Genomic DNA, 24776 nt, shown 5'->3' on the forward strand with positions numbered 1-24776 from the left:
ATTCCGATTTCTCATCAATTATTAATATGCTACACTTTCCTGAAAGAACACTGTGCAAAATTTCAATAATATTTGTTCAATACTTTTTTTGAGTTACTAATTACAAAGTAAGTGCCCATAAGCATGACAGACAGATGGTCATTGGACCTAGACCTGGCCCCAGTGCCACAAAGTTTGAAACAATACTCAAGTCTGAGAAAATTCTTAACTGTTTGTGTCATCATCTATTTCAATTATTGTGATTGGAGTTACCATGGAAGCTATGAATATTATCACACTTAAATATTTTCAAGTTTTGTGGCGGTGGGGTCTACATTCATGGTTGGTGACACAAATAAAAACTCCAAATCCAGTTTGTTTCATGCAAATCATGCACCATGATACTTCAAACTATAAAGATACATGTGCATGTACAGCTACAACTCAGCAACATACAAAGAAAATCAGAGATGACACCTAACAAACTATGAAAGAAACACAAACAGAAGTTTTAACTATCATTAGAAACATGCTGTTACTATATAACATGCATTTCAAATGCAGTTACCATATCTTGTCCACCGAAGGCATCCTTAGGTTTCGACTAATAGAATAAATAATTTCATTTACAGATAAGCTGACTTCCTTGGTTGTTAGAAAGTCAATGTAGTATAGCCGTCTCCTTTACAAGAGGGGCTTACATTTTCCTTTAACAAATTGTCAAAGCTCAAAATGAAAATATGAATTTATTTTAGTCAAAACTATATTATGGCCAATAGTTTGCAAACTGAAAATCTCTTCTATTGGTTGAAATTTCACAGAAAAAAATTATGTAGCTTGTAAATTTGTAATCCTTTGCAACTTCAGCAAATATAAATTCTTAAACATAAAAAAATAAGAAGTCTACACTATAAATTCAATTGAATAAAATGGAATTACATAAATCATGATATTGGTTGTATCAAAATCCTTCACCTTATAAGGGATTATAGACGTTGTCATGCTAATATAATACCCATTCATATCTAATCTTCCTACCAACTTCACCCAATAGCAAGATAACATTTGACAGAATTGGAAATATATGAACATTCATATACTGATAACATAATATCAAATCTAAAATCTAAAATTTTAAAATGGAAATTTTCGCAAATCTGCTATTTCAAACAGAAACAGGATTTGGGAACATGCTGAATTGAACACCAGAGTTTTCATGGTCAATCTACAAACCAAATAAAAGACCATTCTACAATATGACCTACATTTTCGAGTTACCAGTAAATAACAGTAGTACTGCAGAACAAAAAGTTGGTGTTCAACAATCTATGTGATGAAAAAAATTGAAGAAAAATGGGAAAAATATTGATGATCAATAAAAAGACAATTGAAAGACTAAATTAGTTAAACAAGGCAATTGCAATATAAATACCCCCCAAATAGCCCCACCCCCAGTAATCATATGCAAACGGGTATAATATATCAGAACTAGGTGCTTTGTATAATTTGTAAATATGTGCTTTGTAGACAACTATTTCTCTTAGCAATAGAGATTAATGAATATTTTAGAACTATAAATTGTAAAGCAACTACCAAGATTTTGCATTTAATAGTATATATAGGCTTACGTAATAATTTGATGTTTTTAATTTACCAGTACTTCAAACAAAAATAATTAAAAATCCCAATCTTAACACAAAAATTATCAGTTACTCCTGCATTTTTAAAATCTGACAGATTACTAAATAATTATTGATCCTTAAATTACATTACTATTTTAAAAATAATAAGGCGTTCAAGTCAAAATATTTTCAAATTTAAAAAAATATATATATAAAGAATATATATATACGTAACAATATTCACCCCTTCCCACCTCAGCCTTTCTACATTACTATGTAATATTGACATGCTGATAAATCTAGAGGTTTACCTGAATGGCCTGTAAACATTAAATAAACATATAATAAGAAACAAAAAATAAAATGCAAACATAACAGTAGTTTTACTATGTCGGGGCTTGATCATTTTTCTTGGCTTCAGTATAACTTCCTTAGATAGATAGACCAGTATGTTTTTTTAACACTGACATTGTGAAGAAAGTACAAATGTAATGAGCATAGAAAAGAACCTTAGGCCTAAAATATAATACAAGTAGTTGTGTTTCCTATTACACTTTTGAAAAAAATAGGATAGGTTGTTAGGGATATTTTTTACATTGAGTCTATGCAAGAAACATACAGACTTTGATAGTGCTCATTAAAAAACGACAAAATACTTAAGGGTACACTAATTAGCTGGGGAAAAAAACATGGTGTGTAGGTTTATAGGAAACACATATCTTTTTTCATTTGGCATTAGTATCTCAAGTCAAAAGGCATAAAGCGGAGGTACTAGAATTCAAGTATTCCTTTTTTTGTGATAAATAAAATGTTTTGGATCCTTGACTTCACAAATATTAATTAATCAAATTCAACATTATTATTCAATATTAAAAAATCACTAATCAAAAATTTATGCCATGAAAGTAACAGTCCTTATCATGATAAAATGAATCAAGAGCGATTTTTATCCCTTGTATTAGTGAATTGAAGAAATTAATGAATGACAAATGACAGCCCCTAACACAGATCTGTGAAAATAAAACAAAGTTTAAAGTAATGACCTGTCCCTGAGTGACTAAAATGAAATTTAGAAGCATAAGCTTTAAAATTATTGTATACCACATCTAATAAAGCATAACTTTAAGCATTTATCAAAGCTAAGCACATCAAAATCCAATTTTCTTTGACACTTTCAACAGAAAATGACATTCATCTTCAATGTTACCTTAGCTTTATCATCAATACTGAATGCTTGAATGAGACTGCTCCACTGACACCATGCTCCGTACTGTTTCTTTATGTAGACATGATCGTACACAGTCCCTTTCTTTGGAATCAACAGGTTTCTTGCAAACTTTAAATCTTTTGGCCTGTTTGAAAACCAGTGCAGATTGTTAAATCATGTTTTATATATTAAAATTCAATACAATTTCAAACAGAATCAAATGCATAAACACCTTTGTCATTTAATAATTAAGGTAACTAGCTGAATACTGTTTAATACAACCCAAAATTTTATGTCAAAAGAGTTTAATTTAAATTTCAAATTGCTGATTAAAATTAAAAAGAATCTTCACTGATACATGATTTATTTTTTCTTATATCAAAAAGCAAAAAATTTAGTGTTACCTTGAACTTTTGGAATTGTATTGTCAAACTCTACAAACATCCAGAACAAATGTACAAAAACTGTACAAATGTCAAGAATAAATGTACAAACACTGTACAAACAAATGTACAAAAACTCAGTATGGTTTTATTGTAATTATGTCCTTTTATTAATTAAATACTGAGTATGCTTAAAAAGTATGATTTAATTTTGAAACCTGAAACACCAAGAGTGGATACTGAAAATTAAATACCAGTCCAAACACCTGTAAGTATGTAAATATAGAATAGTTAGTCCTACCCACACAGGTCACACTTCAATTATTTGTTGTATCTACAGACCATATGTCTTGTTAGTGAATAAAAACACATTCAAGCAGCCATAATGTAATTCAAAATATCAAAAAATATTTCTACCACCAGAGAAAAAAATATATTTCATGGGAGACAGATTGAGGATCAAATCAATGAAATTCTTATACATTTTATAAGATTTACTTTTACCAACCACTTTGTTTTCTTACAACATAGTAAGTTCAATGCATGGTTATTACTTTCTCATGTGATATCTCTCACAATCTTATTATAGCATATACAATAATGATGTTCTGGGGTAGAGTTGGTCAATTAATTAAATAACAATTAGGGATGAACTTCCTTAGGAAGCTGACTGGGGAGATATAAACTTAATAGATTTGATAATAATCCAGTTATCCAACCTAAGGAAGTTCACAAAATAAATGTCATTTTATGAAGAAAAGACAAACTCTATCCGCTAAACATCATCATTGTTTGTGCTGTAACAATTTAATACAGAGTACAAATAAATATTCTCTGACAATGAATTGCTGACACCAAAATGATATTAATTTCATTGGGTTTTATCATTTCAATATAACAATTTATGAAATCAATTTCTCCAAGTAAGTTATACTATCAGCATTAGCCTATAAAGGGCACACAGAAATCAGATTGGGAAAGCATGGGGAATGGGTCAAAACCGAACAATCAAACCTTTAGGATACTGCTTCATATAGAGAGGGACTCAAACAGAAGTATGATCTATTTATAGCTAGGGGGAATTCCTCAATCAACCTCACTTTAATTCTTACCTAGTCATCCCTTGAACCCTATAACATTGAGATTATAAGGTTTATACAGAGTGACAGAATATACACGTGAATAGGAAATATGCTAAAGCTGTGTATCTGTGTGTCATTTATTGTACAGCAATACAACCATTTGTACAAAATAAATAAAACAATACTGCAGTTATAAGTGCTACAGAGCTCATGTTAACATCATGTATTTGTAATGTCACTAACTTAAAAAAAAAACAAAAAAACTTGATGACCATAATGACTTAAAAATGTCACAAAACCATGTGTTACATGGGTATTTATAGTCTACTTTACTACTTCTGTATTGCTGTACAATAAATATATTATTGCATGAATATTGGGGAAATTATATCATTGCAGAATGTTGATCTCATCGTTCGAATTCTATCCAAGAGGATATTCCCCAGTATCGATGCAATAATTCTAAAATATTCATTAAATAAAACATGTGATCTTCAATTTAAGAAGGCAAAACAGCATTGATGCAGTATGTCTAGAATTTAAGCCAAACATGTGCTCGAAAACAAAATTATGAAGCTAGAAAATTCATAGCACAATTAAAGGGTAAACATTCAAAATTTTTTTTGCTTTTTTTTCTAGCACAATTTACTCCAAATTCTTTTTATCATCAAAATGAAAAAAATATTAATAGCAATGCATATGAATCTTTAATTCACAATAAAACTGTTTTTTTCTCATCTTCAAAGACTTAGAAAAAACTCCCATAAAAGACATATTTTTGCTTTCAGTCATCAAATGAATAGTTCCAGATTTTTAAAAATAAAAATCTATAATACATGTATGAAAAAAGAATGTAAAACCAAATTGAGTAAAACATTTTACCAAACATATGTCTTTAGTTAATCAAATAAAAGCATGTGAACTGAAAAAAGTGAAATAAATATAGTGCCCTGAAAAAAATAAAATACAAATATTTGTTTTTCTTTCATGGTTAATAACCACAACTCAACCACTTCACATACTTGGGATATTTTGCAGTATTGGCATCCATCTCACATAAGCCTCGGAAGAATTCATCAAACTTGAGACGTGAGTTTTGATCGAGGGTAGCACCAATAGACCAGACAACAGAGAAGAAGAAGTAACTAACAACCATGTTAGTTTTTTCCTCCATTTCCTTCCTTTCTTCCTCTGAAGCCTGAGGTTGTTGAGGTTGTCCTTCCTCATCCATTTCTTCATCTGCTTCATCAATAAAGTCATCTTCCTCCTCATCTTCACCTATGGATCTACAAAATAATATAATGTAACATTAAGGTTATTAAACTTTAGAAAAATAAAGATGACCTTTACCTTTTATCATTGACTACTGGTATATTGGTATGTAAGGTATGATTTTTCTATAACCTGAAGCAATGCTTAATTGATTTTTTAACCAAATATTTTGTTCTTTTATCACTGGGTCTACACATTTCTGAAAATAGCCAAAAGATGAAGAGAAGATGTGAAAAATCAACATTAAAACCTTTTTTTATTATTCTATAATTTGATCCCCCCCCAAACTTTCCATTCATATAAATAGTCATAATCAAATAAAAACTGATTCAAAGATTAATGATTTAAAACTAGGAATTTTTTTATGTACAAGTAAATAAAATAAAAAGAATCTTCCATTTTTGTTTTTGTTTTCATGGTAGTCATGGTTTTGTAAAACAAAAAAAAAAAAACTAGGACATGAATTTCAAATATTGCTAGAAACAGTTCCTAGACTTGTGTTCTCTATCACATAGTAATCTAAGGTTACCAACCTGACATCATCAAGCATACAGGTATATAATGTCAACATACTCTTCGTCAGATGGAGAGGATGACATGTTAGTAAACACCGGCAGTACTTTGATACAAAGTTTAAACATGGTGGCAATATCCAATCAAATAACAGCTAGCAAATACAAAATAGCAAAACAGCTAATGTTAAAATATAGCTTTAAAAAGTAGCAGCATCAAAATAAACATTGCAAAAATTAGGTGATGTATTGCATTCTAGCCTGTGATTGTAAATCTTATAAAGTCATTAGTATTTAATAAATTTCAATGTAGATTTTAACGCCAATGACCATTTTCAGTAGCAAATAAGACATCAAAATGTATATGTTAAATAAATAAATCAATAGCTGCACACACTAAAGCACTTGATATGCCCATTCCCACCTTTTTTTGGTGACTGAAGTCCCAGAACTATGAAAAGAAAGAGGACACGAAGAAAATCCTGTACCAAAAAATGATTAAAATCCCTCACAATATTTTAAATCTGGATTGATAGAACGATAGCAATATATCAACTTATGTCCATCAAAAGACAAGTGTACAAAAAAGAAGTGACAAAAGAATATGCCAAAATATTACACTTATGATCTGGTGCATTTTAAGCAATAAAATGTGATGTCTTTGTAAACAAAATGATCCTTTTTTTTTTAAATTTCATTAACAACTGCAATAAATTAAAATCTAATGTCTAGCAACAAATAAAATCTTGAATTAATAAGAGATAGATGCAACCTGTAAGAGGACGAACATGTTTTTCTATTGAAAGTAAAATAACCTGGTTTGAACTGCAATTTGAAAAAAGTTTCTGATTTGAAAAAATAAAGCTAATTAGATCCTGTATAATTTTCATGATGAGAAACGTTGACTAAAGTTTAGTACGCCAGGTAGATATCTTTATCCTCTGCAAACATAACAAGTATATCAAAACTAGCAATTCAGACTTACTTTTATGGTTTCTCTATGCTCATCATTAAGATTGGGAGGTAGATCATTCTCCATCCAAGATTTAATGAGTGGATCCCATCCTAACTGCAGGGGATCTAGGTAAATCATTCCACACCTGTAAACAGTTAACAATGAATTGATGCACAATTTTTAAACATCAGGCATAAAAAAATCATAAAAAAGAGTCCTGGGAAACATCACATAAGTTCAGATACAAAATATTGTAATTCTTCATCAACCAATTGGACATGAATTCTTGAAATTCTTTACCTGCTGACTGTAGCTGGTGAGGCCTGCTCCAAATCCTGAGCTTCAAATATCATATTCTGTTTGTTGTTCATCTGTATAATTTCACCACTCATTAAACAAAGCTGTAAAAGAACACTTTTTATACTAAACACATCAATATTCTAACTATGTAATCACAAAGTTTCATTTTGTTAATGTGTACACATTTAGAGCTAGACAATTGTGCTATGTTCACATATTTGTCCAACATATTTTTTTTATAATGAAATCCTTTCGACAGGAATTGTGTTTCAAAGATATGTAAATTGACAGACATACATGGTGGGCCAAAGTGAGTCCTACAATCCAAACCAACTTATTTAGATTGATTGATTGATTACAGTTTAAAGTCCTATGGCAGATACTTCAGACTGAGAATGATATACCAATCGCACAGACCCTGCTTTCTACTAGTATAACGCAATGAGTCAGTTTTTATTGTGCTAGCTCACAAAAGCAACAGCCTCAGGTAGGTGTGCCACCAAACTCAGACATATTATTCTGACTCCAAGGCAACCAGTCATCACTATCTCCTTAAATACTGCATGTTAGGCTTAGAAGCAATGATTACAAATTTTAAAGTTTTTGGTATAACTAAGTCCGGGAACTAATGAGGAGTTTATAATGAAGAATTCCTTTGTATTCCTATATACATTCATTTACCATATCTTTCTACTTTTTCTAGTTAATCTTTATCATGACTTCCCTGTTGTCTGAAGGGGATACTATACCTTCTTGTTATCATCCAATACAGTGTTCATGTTCTCAATCCATACAGCATCTACAGGACCATCAAATATAATCCACTTCCTGTAGTCTGTAGTATCAGCTGCATGCTCTCTGAATGTGTTAGCCAATATTCCTGACAAAAAAGGAACATATGGTGTGAAAACCAAACAAAACTTCAGCAACAAAAATCATTCTAAATTTGAAAGTTATTGTGCTAAAACATGAATACAAGATGTGAGTTTTTTTTTGCAGTTATGTACAAATGACATCCATAGGTTCCTCGTGTTATTTCTATTAATAAGTTTTCTCTATGTTGATTAAAACTCTGATATATCCAGTTAACAAACACAAAGGCATACTCCATATCATTAAGTAACCAAAAACACTTATAACACATACCCCATATATGTAATTCCACACATCAAATGTGAAATCCATCCATCTATCTGGAGCAGAGATTTTTGTACAGAAAATTTTCTCTATCAAATGATATAGTGAAAAGTGGCTAAGTCCCACGAAACAGGAAGTCGATATCCAACAACCCAAAAATGGCTCACATTGTATACCCCATAAACATAAAGCTACACACAAAATTTGAAATAGACAGATGGAATGATAGAAGGACAAGGTGATTCCAATATACCACCTACTTGTTGAGTGAGGTATAAAATATCTGAAGCAATAGAGGTTATGAAGACATGAATATTTTCATTCAGAATACCATGATCTTCTTTTCATGATGAGTTTGGATACTTGTTTTTATACATTGGTTAGACTTACCATCAAACCATTCATGAGAGACAGGATCAAATCTACCATACAATTGTCCAATGGTCACTGCCTTAGGGTTGATAATTCTAAACTTGACCTACACCAGAAAATAAACACAAAGATGTGTAGACTACCAACAAAACAAGTACATCAACTGTTTCCAAATTAAAAATAATCTACCAAATCATGGTGCATTTACGATGGTCACAGAAGGTTTTTAAACATTTCAGACATGATATTACAAAGCAAACAAAAAAGAAATCGATGATATAAAAAATAAACATATAGTAAAAAATGAAACCAGTAAAATCTGGATTTGGAAAAGAATTCCATTTTATAGGAGAAGAAAACTTATATGGTAAAACCTGTCTGACTGAACCCCAAATAAACCTAAACCTGTCGAAACAAGACATTTTTTTAAAATTCCATCATGTCAGTTTTTGAACCTGAATAAACCAAACATTGGTCCAAATGAAACAAATTCTAAATTCCAAAAGTGGTTCAGTTTAGACAGGTTTCAGTATAATATCATTACATCTGTATACCCTATACTCATCCATTTCTCCACTTTTATGCAGGTCACCTAAGGAGTCTGCCAAGACACTAAATGCACTTGTCTTCCCTCCAAGAGGATCACCAACGATCATCAAACCATGCCGTACAAGTATCATATCATAAATCTGATGGTGGAAATAAAAACAAATAATAAATAAAAGTAAATATGAAAAAAAAGTTTTTAAACATAATTTGGACAAAACTTTGTAAGATCAAACATTGTTCCTAACAATATTTAATTTTTGGTCATTAACTTTAAAAAAAAGTTCAATGTTTTAAATCCAACTACATGTAAGAAGGATTTTTTTCATTTTTCCCATTGAAATAGTGTATTTTAATGTAGTTTATCACCATAGTTACCTGTATTATTTTCTCTATAAACCATGGTACTGCCTGTAATTTTCTGGTCTTGAGATTTTCTTTCAGTCTGGTTTCTAGGTGACCATAATCAATATGAGGTAGTTCTACTTGAGGGAATAGATCAGATATTATTCCTTCAAACAATGGTATGTCATGAGACAAAAACTGAAAACAAACAAAATTTAATTTGAAATTTCCAAGTTACCTATTTTGCCTTTTTAACCTTCCATTTGTTTTTATCATCTATCTATTTCTTATTTCATATATTCAACAGATGATGAACAGAATTTGATGTGAAAAATAGCCTTTCCGAATTAGCATTAATTTTCAGTTAAGTTTTTAAACATAAATAAATACCATTTATTCTATTAAAAAACAACATTAATAGATTACAGTATACCAATAATTAAAGATAATTAAACAATTGAATGAGTAAATAGATAAAATAGCAATTTATTAGAAGTGAAGGCCTAAATAACAAACAAGATTTACATCATAGATAAATAACTGAAAAGGAATAGCCTTTAAAACAAATAGGAACAATCAACTAAACAGATGAATGAATGGATTCATGATATCCAACTGCACTTTTTTCAAGCAAGGGCTATAATATGGTGTAGGCATATACATTGCATATAGAAGCGAGCACCAAGGGATTCAACATTTTTGAACCCTCACTTTTAACTTTACAAACAGTGGCAGCTCCAGCTATATCATTTTGAGATAGAGGGTCCAATTTGGAATATGTATAAAGTCCAGAATGATAATAATTCTCCATGGATGGTGGGAATATTTTACACATAACCTGTAACATAAACGCAACAGGGTTTGTAAGACTCGTTCTATTTCATTAAGCAGGAAAATTTAAAGGAATGCATTGAAAGACAATCTCAAAATGCTATTTTCACGTGCACACATGTTGCTGTTGAGCTCATTTTGTGCTCACTATTAACCAACCTTTGGTAGATTGACATCATTTATAGACTTCAGCACCAACACTTCTTCTCGTTGTTCCGGATATTTTAATTTCAAATTTCCTGCGGCTGTCAACACAGATTTCACAGCTCTCATGCCATAATCATAATGATGTTGGGAAGACAATTGTTCTGAACACAGTTTGTAAGTATCTACAATTTTAGTGGCCATGCTACGAGCATCAACAAAACCCATGGAATAAAGTGAGATCTCCGCTATCATTGCGTAGTCAGGAATCATCATGGCAACTGTTCGGAATAACACCTAAAACAGTAATGATATAACCACGGTCCTAGAAAAAAAGCAGCTCCTACATTACAATGTAAAGATGTAAAGCAAACGAAATCAACTTTGATAGAAACAAAATTTAACTCTTATGTTTGAAAAAGCAGGGGTGTTATCTGCTATATTTTTCAGTACTCTAAATTTTGAAATTTGAATAGAAAAAAATAAAAGAAAAAATAAAAAGAAATATCTCCACTTAAAATTAATATGATACCTTTAAATTATCAGGAAGCTCAGCTCTTCCAGCATATCCAGGATTCATTGTGATAAATATAGTACATGTCCTATCTAGTGAAATCTCTGTTCCTTCAAATATAAAGGTCTTTACTTGTTCTGCCACAGCTCTCTGGATAGTCTGTACCTGCTGGGCTATCACAGACAATACCTCAAGTTCTATTCTGTTAAATTCATCAAAACAAGCCCAGGCACCTGACTGAGCTAAACCCTTGAAGAATTTACCCATTGCTTTGTAATCCAGACCATCAGAACAGTTAAACACAACACACTGCAAATATAAAAGAAATCTTATTTTATTGAAGCTTTATTGAGTACATCTTATATTCAATGAAGGGACTAAATCAAAAAAATAATTTCTGCAGGCTGTACAATAATGAAACAAAACTTTGTTTTCTCCACTTATCGTGAAAAATGATAATATACAGTATCAAAAAAATTTTACTTTTTAATGATTCATTTTTTACACCTTTTAACTAGTTCATCTTCACAAAATTCTTAATACTGTCATAATTAATATATAACTACCTGCTTGGCTACAGCTTTGGCTAGATCCTTAGAGGTTTCTGTTTTGCCAGTCCCTGCTGGTCCCTCAGGAGCACCCCCTAAGTTAAGTAACAGGGCACCCATCAGGGTTCTAAAATTAAATTTATAGAATTAAATCTAAGCTTATATGCAGGAAGAACAGTATGACCTTAAAATGCCTTGAATAGCAAGAATATAGAAAGAAAACCAAACTAAAAGCAAATTGTAATTTTTCTGCAATTAAAACAAGTTACATGTTTTTTTCACTACTCCTTTTTTTTATCTTTCTTAATGACACAATAAAGTACTCAAACTGATAACTATTTATTGAGTTGTACTGGTACTAGTATATATTAGCTTCATCACATAGTATATACAGTTTCCCTACCTATAACATCTATCTGTAAGAGGAGTAATGACTAGACGTCCTGTGTTTCCTAGGTACTCATAAGCATAGTTCACACAGGTTGTTATCATCTTAACAATAACTAATTCATCTTCTAAGTAATATCTCAGCTGACTGATCCAGGAGAAATCCTGCGGACTCTGTATCTCCTTCTCCTTCAGATTGTTTACAACATCCCTGGCTGGAAATTGTAACATATATATTTCTTGTGTTTTCTACCCATGTTAGAAGAAAGCTGATGTTTTCTTATGATAATTTATTTTCACAGATACCATTTTGATAAAAACAAATGATACATATGACTTGCCATTTTGTCAAGGTTTATAGAGAAAATTTTAAAAACTAAACATCTTTTATAAATTGTTGACTGGGAACTTAAAAACAAATACTCAAATACATAGGGTACATTTAAGATGAAGATTTAAAAAATCTCAAAGATAAAGTACTTATCAATAGCATTAAGACATGACAGTTTGCCCCTGCATGTACCTGTATATCTTACAAGTCTTTTTTTATACATTTTATATAATTTTGTCACTATGGGTAAGACTGACTAATACTTTGTGAGCCTAGTATATTTCAATATACAACTAAATATCTCATAAAACATTTTGAAAGTTCAAGCTACTAGGACAACTAACCACGAACATCTATAACACTTAGAACTAACCATGAACATCTATAACAATTAAAGCACCAAGTGTTATCCTTGCCATCGACGTAAGTTGTCCTCTTACAAGTTTGACAACTTCTTCTATCTGTCTGTTACTCTTAGCTAAATATGGCCCTAAGAAACCTCCAGTAATTGCCTATAATCATACAAAAAGAACTCACCAATATGTAAACAGAAGTACACAAGTACCATACATCAAGAAAATTAATGATAATCCACAAAAATTTGGATGAACCTAATGAAAATGGCTAGTAGATTTTTTCTTCCAGCCAAACATAGAAAAATAAAAATATATTTATGAATTTTGATTGTGATTAAATATTTAACACAAAATGTATAAAAGTCAAAAAGAAGCTTACATTAATAAAAAAAAAAATCAACAAAATTTCAATGAAAATTGCTTAAAACATTTTCAAGTTACAGTGCAATTTTTGAAAATCCCCCTTCTAATGAATAAAGTCCAAAAACCTTGAAAAGTAAAATCAGATATTTAAAACAATTGAAGATGGAGCTAACATCAATAGAAATAAACAATTTTAAGTTTGTAACAAATCCTACAAGGGTTTTTTAGTCATAATCCGAAAACAGAAAATCACCCATTTTTTTTTTTTACAATTATAGTCCCCTAATTCAAAAACAAAAAATCATAAATTCATAAAATTCCAAAAAGAGCTCACATCACTAAAAAGAAACAAGTAATCAAGGTTTCACAAAACTGATGGCAGCATTTTTGAGTTATTGTCCGAAGTGTAAACCATGGATGGACAGATGGACACTGGTATACTATAATACGTCACATCTAAAAAGACAGGTGTACCTAAACACTCATATACTGAATCAATCAGTGTTATCCAATATTTTAAAGAAACTTTCGGAAATTTTACTATTTTTCATATTAGAATGAATCATAATTTCTGCTATCAATTAATGCTGTTACATTTTCAGACATTAACAGTAATCCAACACCTACCTGAGTAACTTCAGCAGTCCAGTGTATCTGACTAGCAGCTAGAACCACCTGACCAGGCCACTCCAACACCCATTCATTCCTTGGCTTTTTGGTGTAGGCATCTACAGCCTTGGAGGACACCACTCTCAAACTCAGCTTCATAACTTCCTCCACCTGTAACAGCCATCTCTCTACCAGACCCTTGGCATCAGCTGGGATAATCACTTTATGAAAGTCTACCTTCTCTTTCTCAGCTGACTCCATGGCTGTGATAATTTTAGATTCATTGAAAGTTAATTGGTAAATGCCTTCAAAGCATTTCTTGAGATGTGGTTGTACCCTGAGGGGATCTTTAGTTTCTGACAAGATTTCCAACAGTTCATCATTAGACAGGAAGAAAAATCTTGGAAAGAACAACCTCTTCTTCTCCAGGTAGTCATTCAGTCCTTTCTGAATATCATCCAACATAGACTGAAATATGACAATAGCATTTTTTAAATTACTACAGATGAAATGTTGAAACAAGATTCCCCTATCTTCTCATTAAAGTACTCGTAATATAGAAGTTTACTTCCAGATATATTGGCAAGATACTAACTACTTAGTTCATTAGCAAGTATGAAGTAGGAAAATATGGCCTTTTTCCATCATAAAAGTCCAAATATATCACAATTTACCATGCTAATAATGAGTCTAAAATACAGGTACATTTACCATGGAGAAAACTGAAATCAAAACTCACATAAGCTTATTAAATAAAATCCTTATTTATGGAATAAAACTATACCTCTGAATGTTGAAGTTTTTCTAACATTTGATCCTGTGAAGTAACCACTAAAGCTCTACAATCCTTCACTGCATTCTCCATTATAGTTCTCCTGGAATATTATTAAAACACAATATTATCACTATACAAAGTTGATCAATGATTAAAAGCATCATCAGCTACAAAACTTTTATAGCAACTAATTCTAAATTTAAAATGGAAACTTTGCACTCAAAAACATCTAAAATAGATAAACTAGCACATGCTCCTAATAATCTCAACATACCAATGAAGATCAACTTCTTCAAACATCTTTCCTTCTAAAGGTATTTGGTTTCTAATGTCCTGTGATCCAAATATTGGTTCCAGATATAACCAGGCAGCTTGAACCTTCAACCAGGAATCCAATATATCCTTCATTCTATGCTGTAAAATATAAACATCAGCAGCATTAGATTTACATACATAGGAAGATAGAAATCCAAAAATAAATTGCAAATAAGCTGTACCAAAGCAAAAATATTAATATAAGAAGCCAAATTCATCACCAAAATTTCTACCAAGTGCAATACAAGGATGGAACCTCAATGCTTAACGGTTTAAAATTTTGAGATTCTTCAATTTTTTATACATAAGCTATGATATAACTCAAGTAAGACAGGTTTGCAATTAATATTAGAATGCCTCTTACTTGTTTTTTCTAAGTACATGTTATAATTTACATAGCTGTTGTGTTAAAAATATCAATAAATTTGTCAAATCTTACCAAAACCAGATCCCACTCATTTATTTGTGTTTCAAATGGAGCAATAAATGGTGATCCCTTCATGGTTGTTGTCTTGACGATATGATCATCTAGCAACACCTGGATTTCATCAGGCGCTGACATGATATTTATACCAGTGTCTTTGTATGGAACGAAGGCAAACAACATTGACTCCCAATCATCCTTCATCTTCTGTAATGCCTGTTGTAAAAAATATAGTTTTTTTTAAATAAAAACTTCTTAAAAAGAAAATCTTGCAATGTGTTTACTACAATATTATTCAATAAATGGCTTTTTCCAACCACTGACAGGTCATGATTGAAGGACAGGGTCACACAAAACTGTCTTATATATAGAAATATAATTATACAGGTAAATTTCAAACCACAGGTGTAGCAGCAAGTCTGACTGGTGCCACAATATTTTTTTTGGTTGGTACGGCATGCCATGCCTTATATTCTTGTACAAAATTCTAAAAAAAAATCTTAAACAAATGAGATTTTCTACTTGGTAACTAACTTTAAAAAGTTCAAACATACATATGTGTTTGTAAGTCCCATCGTACTATTTGAGATTTGGGTGCTACAATTCTACAAACACCTGTAAATGATGATCACAGAGGTTTTAAATAGTAAATGGTGATTAATGCTCTGGAAATACATGTATTATAAAGTATATCAAATGTCAGTGTTAGGAAATGACTCTCTTTCCTCTCTGTCTGTAGGTATATTATAATGAACTGTTTTGTTTTAGACATAGTTATTACACTCTTTTCTATTGAATCATTCTGATTTCTTCAATGGGGCCTAGATAGAACCAGATAGTAGTAGCTATACAATGATAACATTAAACACCAGTAGATAGTACAAATGTGACACACATGAGATCATATGAGATGATTACAAATATGATGCACATGAGATCATATGAGATGATAAAAAATGTGACACACATGAGAATCATATGAGGTGACAACAAATGTGTCACACATGAGAATCATATGAGGTGATAACAAATGTGTCATACATGAGAATCATAAGAGGTGATAACAAATGTGACACACATGAGAATCATATGAGGTGATAACAAGTCTGACACACATGATAATCATACGAGGTGATATCAACTTTACCTTCTCTAAAGCATACTCTTTGCTGGCTTGAGCACTAATAGCTTGTAACTGTTCCACATATTTGTCTAGTCCTAGTGCTAATTCTTCTTCAAGTGTTGTTTCTTCTGTTGGAGTCATGTTAAAACCAACCTACAAACATAAGTAAGGTATTAATTAAAGAAATGAACAAAATACAAAAATGACATATGATAAAGAAAGAATGGAAAAGGTTTCATAGTATTTTATAGAGTATCTATTAAAGTTTGCAAATGAATGCAATAAAAAGAATAAAATAATGATATAAACTGTGGTGTACTTAAGTTAAATACGAGTATGAATAATAATAACGTAAAAAGTAGCCACATTTAAAAGCTAAAATTAAACATAAGATATTTTTGTTAATATAAGATTGCACAGATATTCCCAAGCTTATTTTATTATCTCTCATCTAGGTTGACAGTTAGTGTTTCTCTTCTCAGTCAGTGCTATTCACCACTGATGTAGGACATCACACAGAAAATATGGGCTTCCTTTCCTTCTTTTTATCACATCAAAATTGTATTTTATTTGCATTAAGTTCCATTTTTACCTTTTTGATAAGGCTATTTTCACTTGTTTATAATTTAATAAACATAATGTCCACTTTACATTGTACACAAATGTTAATGTTACCTTTTCATTCATCATGTCCCAATGTCTTTTCTTGATACCAGGATTACAGATGGCATTGATCTTTGGCATGTTTATTCTGAAGTGTTCTAGAGAGCTTTTTATACTACGAGATGCTTGAAAAGCTCCTTTGGTAGATGCTGTGTTGAACAGCTTGGTAAGTTTGTATGATGTCTTCCACAAGTTTTGTACCTGAAATATAAGATAAAATCATTTATCCTTTCTTGGAATGATTTTTCTTCTGCCATACTTTTTAACTTAAAGATATCTTATTCAATTTATATATTGACAATTTATCAATTACAGCAATAAATTGAAAATACAAAATTCTAACACAAGTCCCATATCTACCACACAAATGCCCTGTGTTTATCTAACTTGAAAACAACTAAGATCATGGATAAAATTTATAGTAATTTCATATTTTTTTAGAAAGTTTTCTCCAAAATATACATCATTCTTACACTTCCACAATGAAAAAATCTAAATCATCAAATTTAAATACATGTTACAAGTTTGTCAGTCTTCACTAATCTCCATAGCAGTTAAAATTACTTCTTCTGAGCTCTTCCTCCACCTCACCATCACTCAAATGACTGATTCTTCTCAAAATCTATAGCATTATTTTAAATGCTAGGTCTGATCACAGCCTTACTGTCAGAACTTTGTATATATACCTCCTTACCAATAAAAGTATTCTCCCTTTTCACCCTTTAATTTATATCCACTTTCACCATTACAATAACCCTCCCTTTACCTCTAAAAGTGTCCTTCCCTCTACCTCTAAAAGTAATATTTCCTCCACCCTAAAAAGTTAGTTCCCTTTACCTCTTCTTCTACTTCCTCTGAATTAACTTTGATGACAGGGGATTTCATCCAGGCCTTGTGTTGTGCCCTGAACTTGACAGCAGTAGACCATAACTTCTCATATGGTTCCCTGGCTGCCGCTATTTCCTGTATCTCATTGTAAGGTGTCACAGAATCAAATTCTAACAACATCTCCTCTCTGTTGATTTTAGCTTTCTGAAATGGTAAAAGAATAAACTCATTGAATTAAGACTTACTCTAAATACAAAACTTTTAAAAAATATTATAGGAGAATATTTTTGAGCTTATTTACCATCCTATCAGTACATTAAGAATAAAATTTCACTCTTTTAATTAGAAAAGCTAATGGGGGAACCTTTCTACACACCCCGTACCAATCCTACAGAGTAGTTTAATTCCTAGCAGAGTCACAAAGATTAAATAACAAGGCTAATCATTAAGCCTAAGACCTACTACAGGCCTCTAATAACATGGCGCAGTGGTATATGATAGTAAAATACAAATACAGTGGTCTTATCACTTAACTACTGTTGAGGTAACCCCATACATACAAATGCCAAATGTTAGTAAGTAATACATATACCTCATCCATGAAATCCTCTATATCTTTGCCTATCTGTTGAATTTCTTTAAGGTATGTTTCATCCTCACTCATCTTGTGTTTGTTGGTATAACTTTTAACTTTAGTTGCTGTGGAGTTCAGTGTTTCTTTAAATGCTTTCTTCCTATCTTGAAGACGTTTCTTGTAAATATCACATGTCTTCTGTAGCTCATTGTCACTGAAATGCAAGGTGTATTGTAATAGTGAATTGAAAATTTTGCTAAATCAGGCATTCATTTTTTCTATTTTTTGAGTAGTTCATTAATTAATTAACGATATGGAGCAAACGTTATAATAAAGACGAAAGACAAGTACTTTAACATATGAATAAATGCATAGGTCAATGGATGATTACTAGAAATCTGTGAGCCAATACCCATGGGTGATATCCCTACATTTTTACTTTAGAATGTGGTCAAAATATAAATCAAGTCATCAAGCAGAAAAATATTATTACCGGTACATAAGCCAAAAGTCAAATCCCACATTATGAAAAATCAAAATTAAGACTGTGTCAGAATATTGAGTAATTGTGATAATAAGTTGCGGAAAAAACTGTAACAGTATGACTAACAGACGTACAGACAAGAACTAAACAATAATACTCCTCCTTTGGAGCATGGGTATAATTATAAGATTTTGAACATAAGTATTAGTAGATATGTACGATATTGGTCAGTGAACTTACCTGTTGACAATGATTGGTGCTATCCTGTCAGCCCAACTAAAGGTATTGGTGTTGTGGACAATGTCTTCTCTAGGCAGACATGTGTAAGTCAAGAGGAACATTACATTGCCCACTGCAACTTCTTGTTTGTCCTTATAAACACAATACAAATGTATTATACATACTGTATTGTGCATGTTATTTTAAATAAACATGAATTTTATTTCAACCCTCCTTGTAACAATCAATTGGACAATGTCATAAATTTCAGGGTATCAATTCCATGAGCCCCTAAAATATGTAATTATAAATGGGTGTTAGTTTTCACTCTTCCCTAGCTGTGAAAAAAATATATCCCTTCTGGGGATCGCTGACCTTCCACTTACAACAAAAATCAAGGTATATACACCAAACACACTTCATACTTTCTATCTTAACCATTTTAAGCCCCTCATCTGGCAAAAAATGACCAAAAAAAATTGGTCACAGGTCCATTTTTCAGCTTTATATTTGTTAGAATATGTAACTTATGAAGACAACCCTATCAAGCCTGCCATCTAATGCACTATATTTACCTTCAGTTGTAAGAGTTCACCACATTTGAGATTCTCTACATAATTTTTAAGTTTGACTAGTTCCTCTGTGTTGTCAGGATGTACAGATACATTGGTAAGGATTGTATTATACTGTTCACAAATGCCTGTGTTAAATGTCCGACTGGTCTCTCTAATGTTTGTTGTCATCACATCTACCAGGAAATTCACTCTATCTATCAACCACTGAAAACACAGTCAGAACTTCTGAGTCAATAGTTATATTTTACGCTTAGTTTTATTTTGTAGCTCAGTGTGATTTTTCATGAGAAATCTGATTAACCAGATTATAATGCTAAAATATCATATTAATCTATGTGAATACTTAAAAAATATGAAGTTAATGTAATCTTGATAATAAAATTTATTTGTTGGCCTTTAATTGTTTATTTCTTAAATAGTTCTAAAGCATTTTTCGTAAAAACTAATAAAAATGGGAGGCATTCCTTTTTTTACATTTTATAGCCTCCAAAAAGATGAGGTTGCTTTTTTGTTTTTCATTTTATATGGCAATGATAATGGATATTGGAGCGCTCTAAAAAAGGCAAGGAAGGGCCTGAAAATTATGTAGTTTTTGTTGGCCTTCATCAAAGTGAAAATCATGTGAGATGTTATTGTTATGTTTATCTATATTATATCTAGTTTTGAAAAAAAATAATAAATTAAGGTGTAAAGTCTGCAATTATTTGCTTTCCAAATGTGGTCTGAATTTTATATGCTTCAATCTTTTCATGTTAAGTACATATAAAATTCAGACACTATCAATGGTAGAGCATAAGAGGTAATTTATGGTGTAGAAAAAAAACCTTACAAATGATGCTTTTTTGGTCAAGATATGCTATATTTTCAAACAAGGATAGTACTTCCTGTATACAGATCTGTATATTGGAGAAAATCTTACTTTCATCTCCCACTAAAATCAACCAAATCAAGAATGATAACTCTTGCAAAGTGCCAATTTCATACACAATCTTTATAATTTCTATCTCGAAATTGCAACAGCCAAATGAAAAACTATTTATGTGATCTGTTACTGTTCCTGAATAAGAAATACAAGTATATTCTGTGGGTTTGGACATGCATGAATCATCTCCTGTCTGATTTTTATATGGACTGCTATTTAAGACTCAAGCTGGAAATTAAACATCAGAGACAGTCTAATCTGCTCTTTGATTTGTGAAATGATGTATTACACTGCAGTAAATATAAACAAATTTGATAAATATACCTCATTAATCTTTGTACAATCTAATAGAAATAAATGCATAGGTATAAGAACAGGAAGAGATGCCACTTCAGATTTCAACTTCTTCAGTTTTTCTATTTCATTGACATATTCCCTAAGTGACTTGTCTCTCTGTATAAATCTCTGTACTTTGGTTTTACTGTCATCTGACACCAGGTGGAGGTATGGTTTGTATGTTTCTTTGTATCTAAAATAAAAATAGTTTTAATCAATTAAAATATTGCAAAATATAATATTATTGAAGTAAATTATCATGCTGGCTTTAGCAAATACTGAAGAGATTTCAAATTTGGTACATCTCTGGAATTTATGTTGGTCACATGACCTAAATAGTTCAATTAAGTATAATACATTGCCTTAAAAAACATAGACAATTAAGGAATCACCTTTCTCATATTATGAAAAGCACAACTTCTAAGTGGAATGTCACAGTATTATACCAGAGCACTTTTTTGCCAATGTGGATGAGAATTCAGTTTTAAAGGGAAAAAAAACTTACTTTTCAGGACCATGACTGTTAACATTAACCATTTTCCTAATTCTTTCTTTTGCTACTTCAACAAGTTCTTCTTCAATGCGAACAGTCTTGATAAAGTTTTCTATTCCTTCTGTGTTTTGGAATAACAATGTATCTATACACGGTAACTTTGTCACACTCATTACCATTGTGTCAATAATTAAACAGAAAAAGTCACAAATATCAGGAAATGATGGTGAAAACTTGAGTCCAACATTCACTGTGTCCTCAGTCTGAAGAAAAAGAAAAATTACATTAAAGATAATAACACTTGTTCAGGTATAAAAAAATAAACAATTAAAACAATATTAGCTAAATATACAGATCCTTACACTGGATATTGTGGGTTACAGGTATATTTAATATCAAATATCACAAAGACAAAATCAAAATTTCAAAATATAAGTATCTTAATTGGATAAATATTGAGAGTATGCTTTGAAAATGCTGAGTATCTAACCTGACAGGTATTGTACCATATTCAATAATTATGTCTTCAACATGTGAAACGATTGGAAAAAAATCATATTACCAATGTTTCATCAGCAAGATTTTAGATTACTCAAATGACTTACAGCATTCTCCCTAACAAGTCATCACACCATCAATCAAATTGGGAAACAGAAAGTGTATCAATGATTACCACTACCATTACAGTGCTACCACTATCCAGTTTGATGCAATTACATGGGTTTGTAAATATGTGCAATTCATGTGACCTCACTTTCAATATCTTTTTACCTAACTTCGATCAATGCATAGACAGAAACCTACCTTGAAAACAAATTCCTTCATAACAGAGAAATCACATTAATTCATATCAATGTGTTTATGTTAGCTGGATTCCTACAACTCTAGTGGTATACAGAATAACAACAGTTTTGAAGTCAAGACAGAAAAAAATCACTGTTAGAGGCTGTCTATATAAATATCATGCAGATCCTATGATATGGGTGGCACAGGACAAATTTTATCCCATTGATTTTTTTTTTTGTTTCAATGTAATGTATATATCATATGAATGTAAAACAATATAAAATTTGTTTTAAATCAACAATGGGTGGCTCGGAAAATGTTTTTTAAGTTCCCTAACAAAGCAACTAAATTTTGCTCAAATTAAAGAGTTATTTCCCCTTCTTAAATGAATTCCAATTTATTTCTCTTTAATGGTAGCAGTTAATCAAAAACCAACATTCACCTTTGGAAAAAGGATGCATTTGTGATATGAAACGGGTCAAAACTTTTTGAAAACAAAATTTGTCATGTGCTACTCACAGCATGGTTTTTGCATGGACACCATCTTAACATGGCAAGATGTGATATTCTGTCAAGATGTTCAAAACTGACTTCTCATGTTATCATGTAAAAATGATAAAGTTGCCAGTAATATATATATTGAGTAGGAAAGAGATGGAGTTGTACTCAGCATCGAAAAGTAAATTGTATCCTCTTGTCTATTTTATACCTATTTGACTGCTTGTGTGGTTGTCTAAAAAAATTTTCCCCATTTCTTTACTAAACTATGGACATCCAGAACAAAAATAAGCATAGTTTATGATCATTTTTATCATTCTACAAGTTTAACTCAAGATTAAAATTATAAAAATAAACAAGATAAAAAAAAATAATTCCTGAACTGTCTCTTGTCTAAGAGACTCAAACTTTGTGCCTTGTATGTTCTTTATTTCCTGATCACAACTCACCATAAAGAAATGAACAACATGTGGTTTAAGAGGCAGTCCGAGGTTCTTCATGATATTATACACTCCATCATAGCTATTCCCTTCTATGTATTCCTCTACCAGATCTACCAGATCATAGATGGACTTAGTCACACAACTTCTCAGTAGGTTTGACATCAATGAAGAAACACTTCCAAAGAAATGCTCCATTTTCTCTGTTCTCAACTCCTGGAAATGTAAAAAAAAAATTGGCATGTTATGTTGAAAAAAAAGGGATGGCAAAATGTTCAAAATGGCCTTACTCGAAAACTACATTTGGGAATTTACTGAAAATCCAACTTAACCTGTATTTTATGGTACTAAACAACTGTGCACAGTTAAAAAAATTCAATGAAGCATTCTCAAGTTTAATCTTGCAACCATTGGGGATGACAAACAGACAGACAGACACACAACTTTTCAGAGGGTATCAAATAATACCTTGGCCCATGCTGTGGATAGGTATAAAAAATGATTAGGGTTTAAAACAAGAAATATTGTTTGTACTTGACCTTGTAATTCATACCTCAATATGTGTAACATATTAATGTTCTTTGAACTTTCAAATAATTCAATATTTTCAGTTAATGACTTCTGCATTGGCAAATTTTTTGGTCAAAAGCTTGTTGTATTGGCCTAAGGACAGTTAAGATTATAGAGAGAAAAAATACTTGAATTCATGCTTTTCTTCAAATGACCCCAGAAATGTCCCCAAATAACTTGTTGACATCAGAGAAACAATGTCATTTTGAATGATGGTGTCATTTCTTTGTTTTTTTTCCGTCATGGTGTCCTCAAGTGTAAATACAATGTACTTCCATTACATACCTGACTGTCTTGTGGCATCCAATCTTCTATAGCATCCCTGAGATTCTCAACAACTTCACAACACTCATGTAACCATTTCTCTTCAAACTTTTTAGCACCAAACTCACTTGAATTTTTTACATGTTTATAAAATGTTTCCATGGTTACAGGCATTTCTCTCCTTAATCCTGGAAGATCTATAAGTCTAAAATCTCCATACCTGGAATGTAAAAATATAATGATATTCAACCTTAATTAGAAGCATTTAGGTATGGTCTAATAATTTGGAAATACAGAGTCTGCCAGACAGTGGAACAATGTAAAACATGCTATATTTAGAGAAAGTATGATAATCATAGCAGCCATTAATTGAGTAGATTATCATAAAACATTACCTAGTTTCAAACTCATATAGAATTGTATACATAACAGGATGTGTAATATAGAGATCAGTCTTCATGAACTCTCTCATCTCATTCACCATGTCATGCCATGGATATCTAAAACGCCCAGCTGAATTGGATTCCTGGAAATGAAAAAAAAAAATATTTTGAAATATTTTAAAAGGTACTTAAGTAACACAGGACCAATATTACATAAAATAGATATGTAGATTGGTTGTGTAGTGTTTGTTACCATTATTTCACAATGCAGCTAACTCCAAATTTCAATCAGCTTTATGGTAGAAAAAA

General features: G+C 31.2%; 1 protein-coding gene across 10 annotated transcripts in view; it reads right to left on the reverse strand.

Annotated features, from left to right (window-relative positions):
* Positions 1–24776, reverse strand: part of LOC148629090 (dynein axonemal heavy chain 3-like) — a 96656-nt gene that overhangs the window by 37872 nt on the left and 34008 nt on the right. For 9 of the 10 annotated variants that reach the window (XM_088543565.1, XM_088543561.1, XM_088543557.1 and 6 more), the window contains exons 10-39: positions 24480–24610; positions 24106–24304; positions 23260–23466; positions 21539–21789; positions 21022–21226; positions 19776–19979; positions 19222–19352; positions 18516–18711; positions 17933–18127; positions 17108–17296; positions 16457–16585; positions 15325–15525; positions 14845–14984; positions 14580–14670; positions 13814–14263; positions 12841–12979; positions 12153–12351; positions 11768–11876; positions 11220–11510; positions 10703–10984; positions 9746–9910; positions 9376–9510; positions 8840–8927; positions 8062–8192; positions 7313–7413; positions 7043–7157; positions 6079–6212; positions 5296–5559; positions 4304–4321; positions 2809–2953 (exon numbers count right to left, since the gene is read on the reverse strand). In XM_088543565.1, coding sequence (XP_088399691.1) covers positions 2809–2953; positions 4304–4321; positions 5296–5559; positions 6079–6212; positions 7043–7157; positions 7313–7413; positions 8062–8192; positions 8840–8927; positions 9376–9510; positions 9746–9910; positions 10703–10984; positions 11220–11510; positions 11768–11876; positions 12153–12351; positions 12841–12979; positions 13814–14263; positions 14580–14670; positions 14845–14984; positions 15325–15525; positions 16457–16585; positions 17108–17296; positions 17933–18127; positions 18516–18711; positions 19222–19352; positions 19776–19979; positions 21022–21226; positions 21539–21789; positions 23260–23466; positions 24106–24304; positions 24480–24610 — 5235 coding nt within the window. The remainder of the gene's footprint in view (positions 1–2808; positions 2954–4303; positions 4322–5295; positions 5560–6078; positions 6213–7042; positions 7158–7312; positions 7414–8061; positions 8193–8839; positions 8928–9375; positions 9511–9745; positions 9911–10702; positions 10985–11219; positions 11511–11767; positions 11877–12152; positions 12352–12840; positions 12980–13813; positions 14264–14579; positions 14671–14844; positions 14985–15324; positions 15526–16456; positions 16586–17107; positions 17297–17932; positions 18128–18515; positions 18712–19221; positions 19353–19775; positions 19980–21021; positions 21227–21538; positions 21790–23259; positions 23467–24105; positions 24305–24479; positions 24611–24776) is intronic. The other variant, XM_088543571.1, reaches the window with a different exon arrangement.

The sequence above is a fragment of the Perna viridis genome, chromosome 1 (assembly GCF_037379345.1).
Source record: "Perna viridis isolate PV_CMFRI_1.1 ecotype Kerala chromosome 1, ASM3737934v1, whole genome shotgun sequence".
Lineage (NCBI taxonomy): Eukaryota > Metazoa > Mollusca > Bivalvia > Mytilida > Mytilidae > Perna > Perna viridis.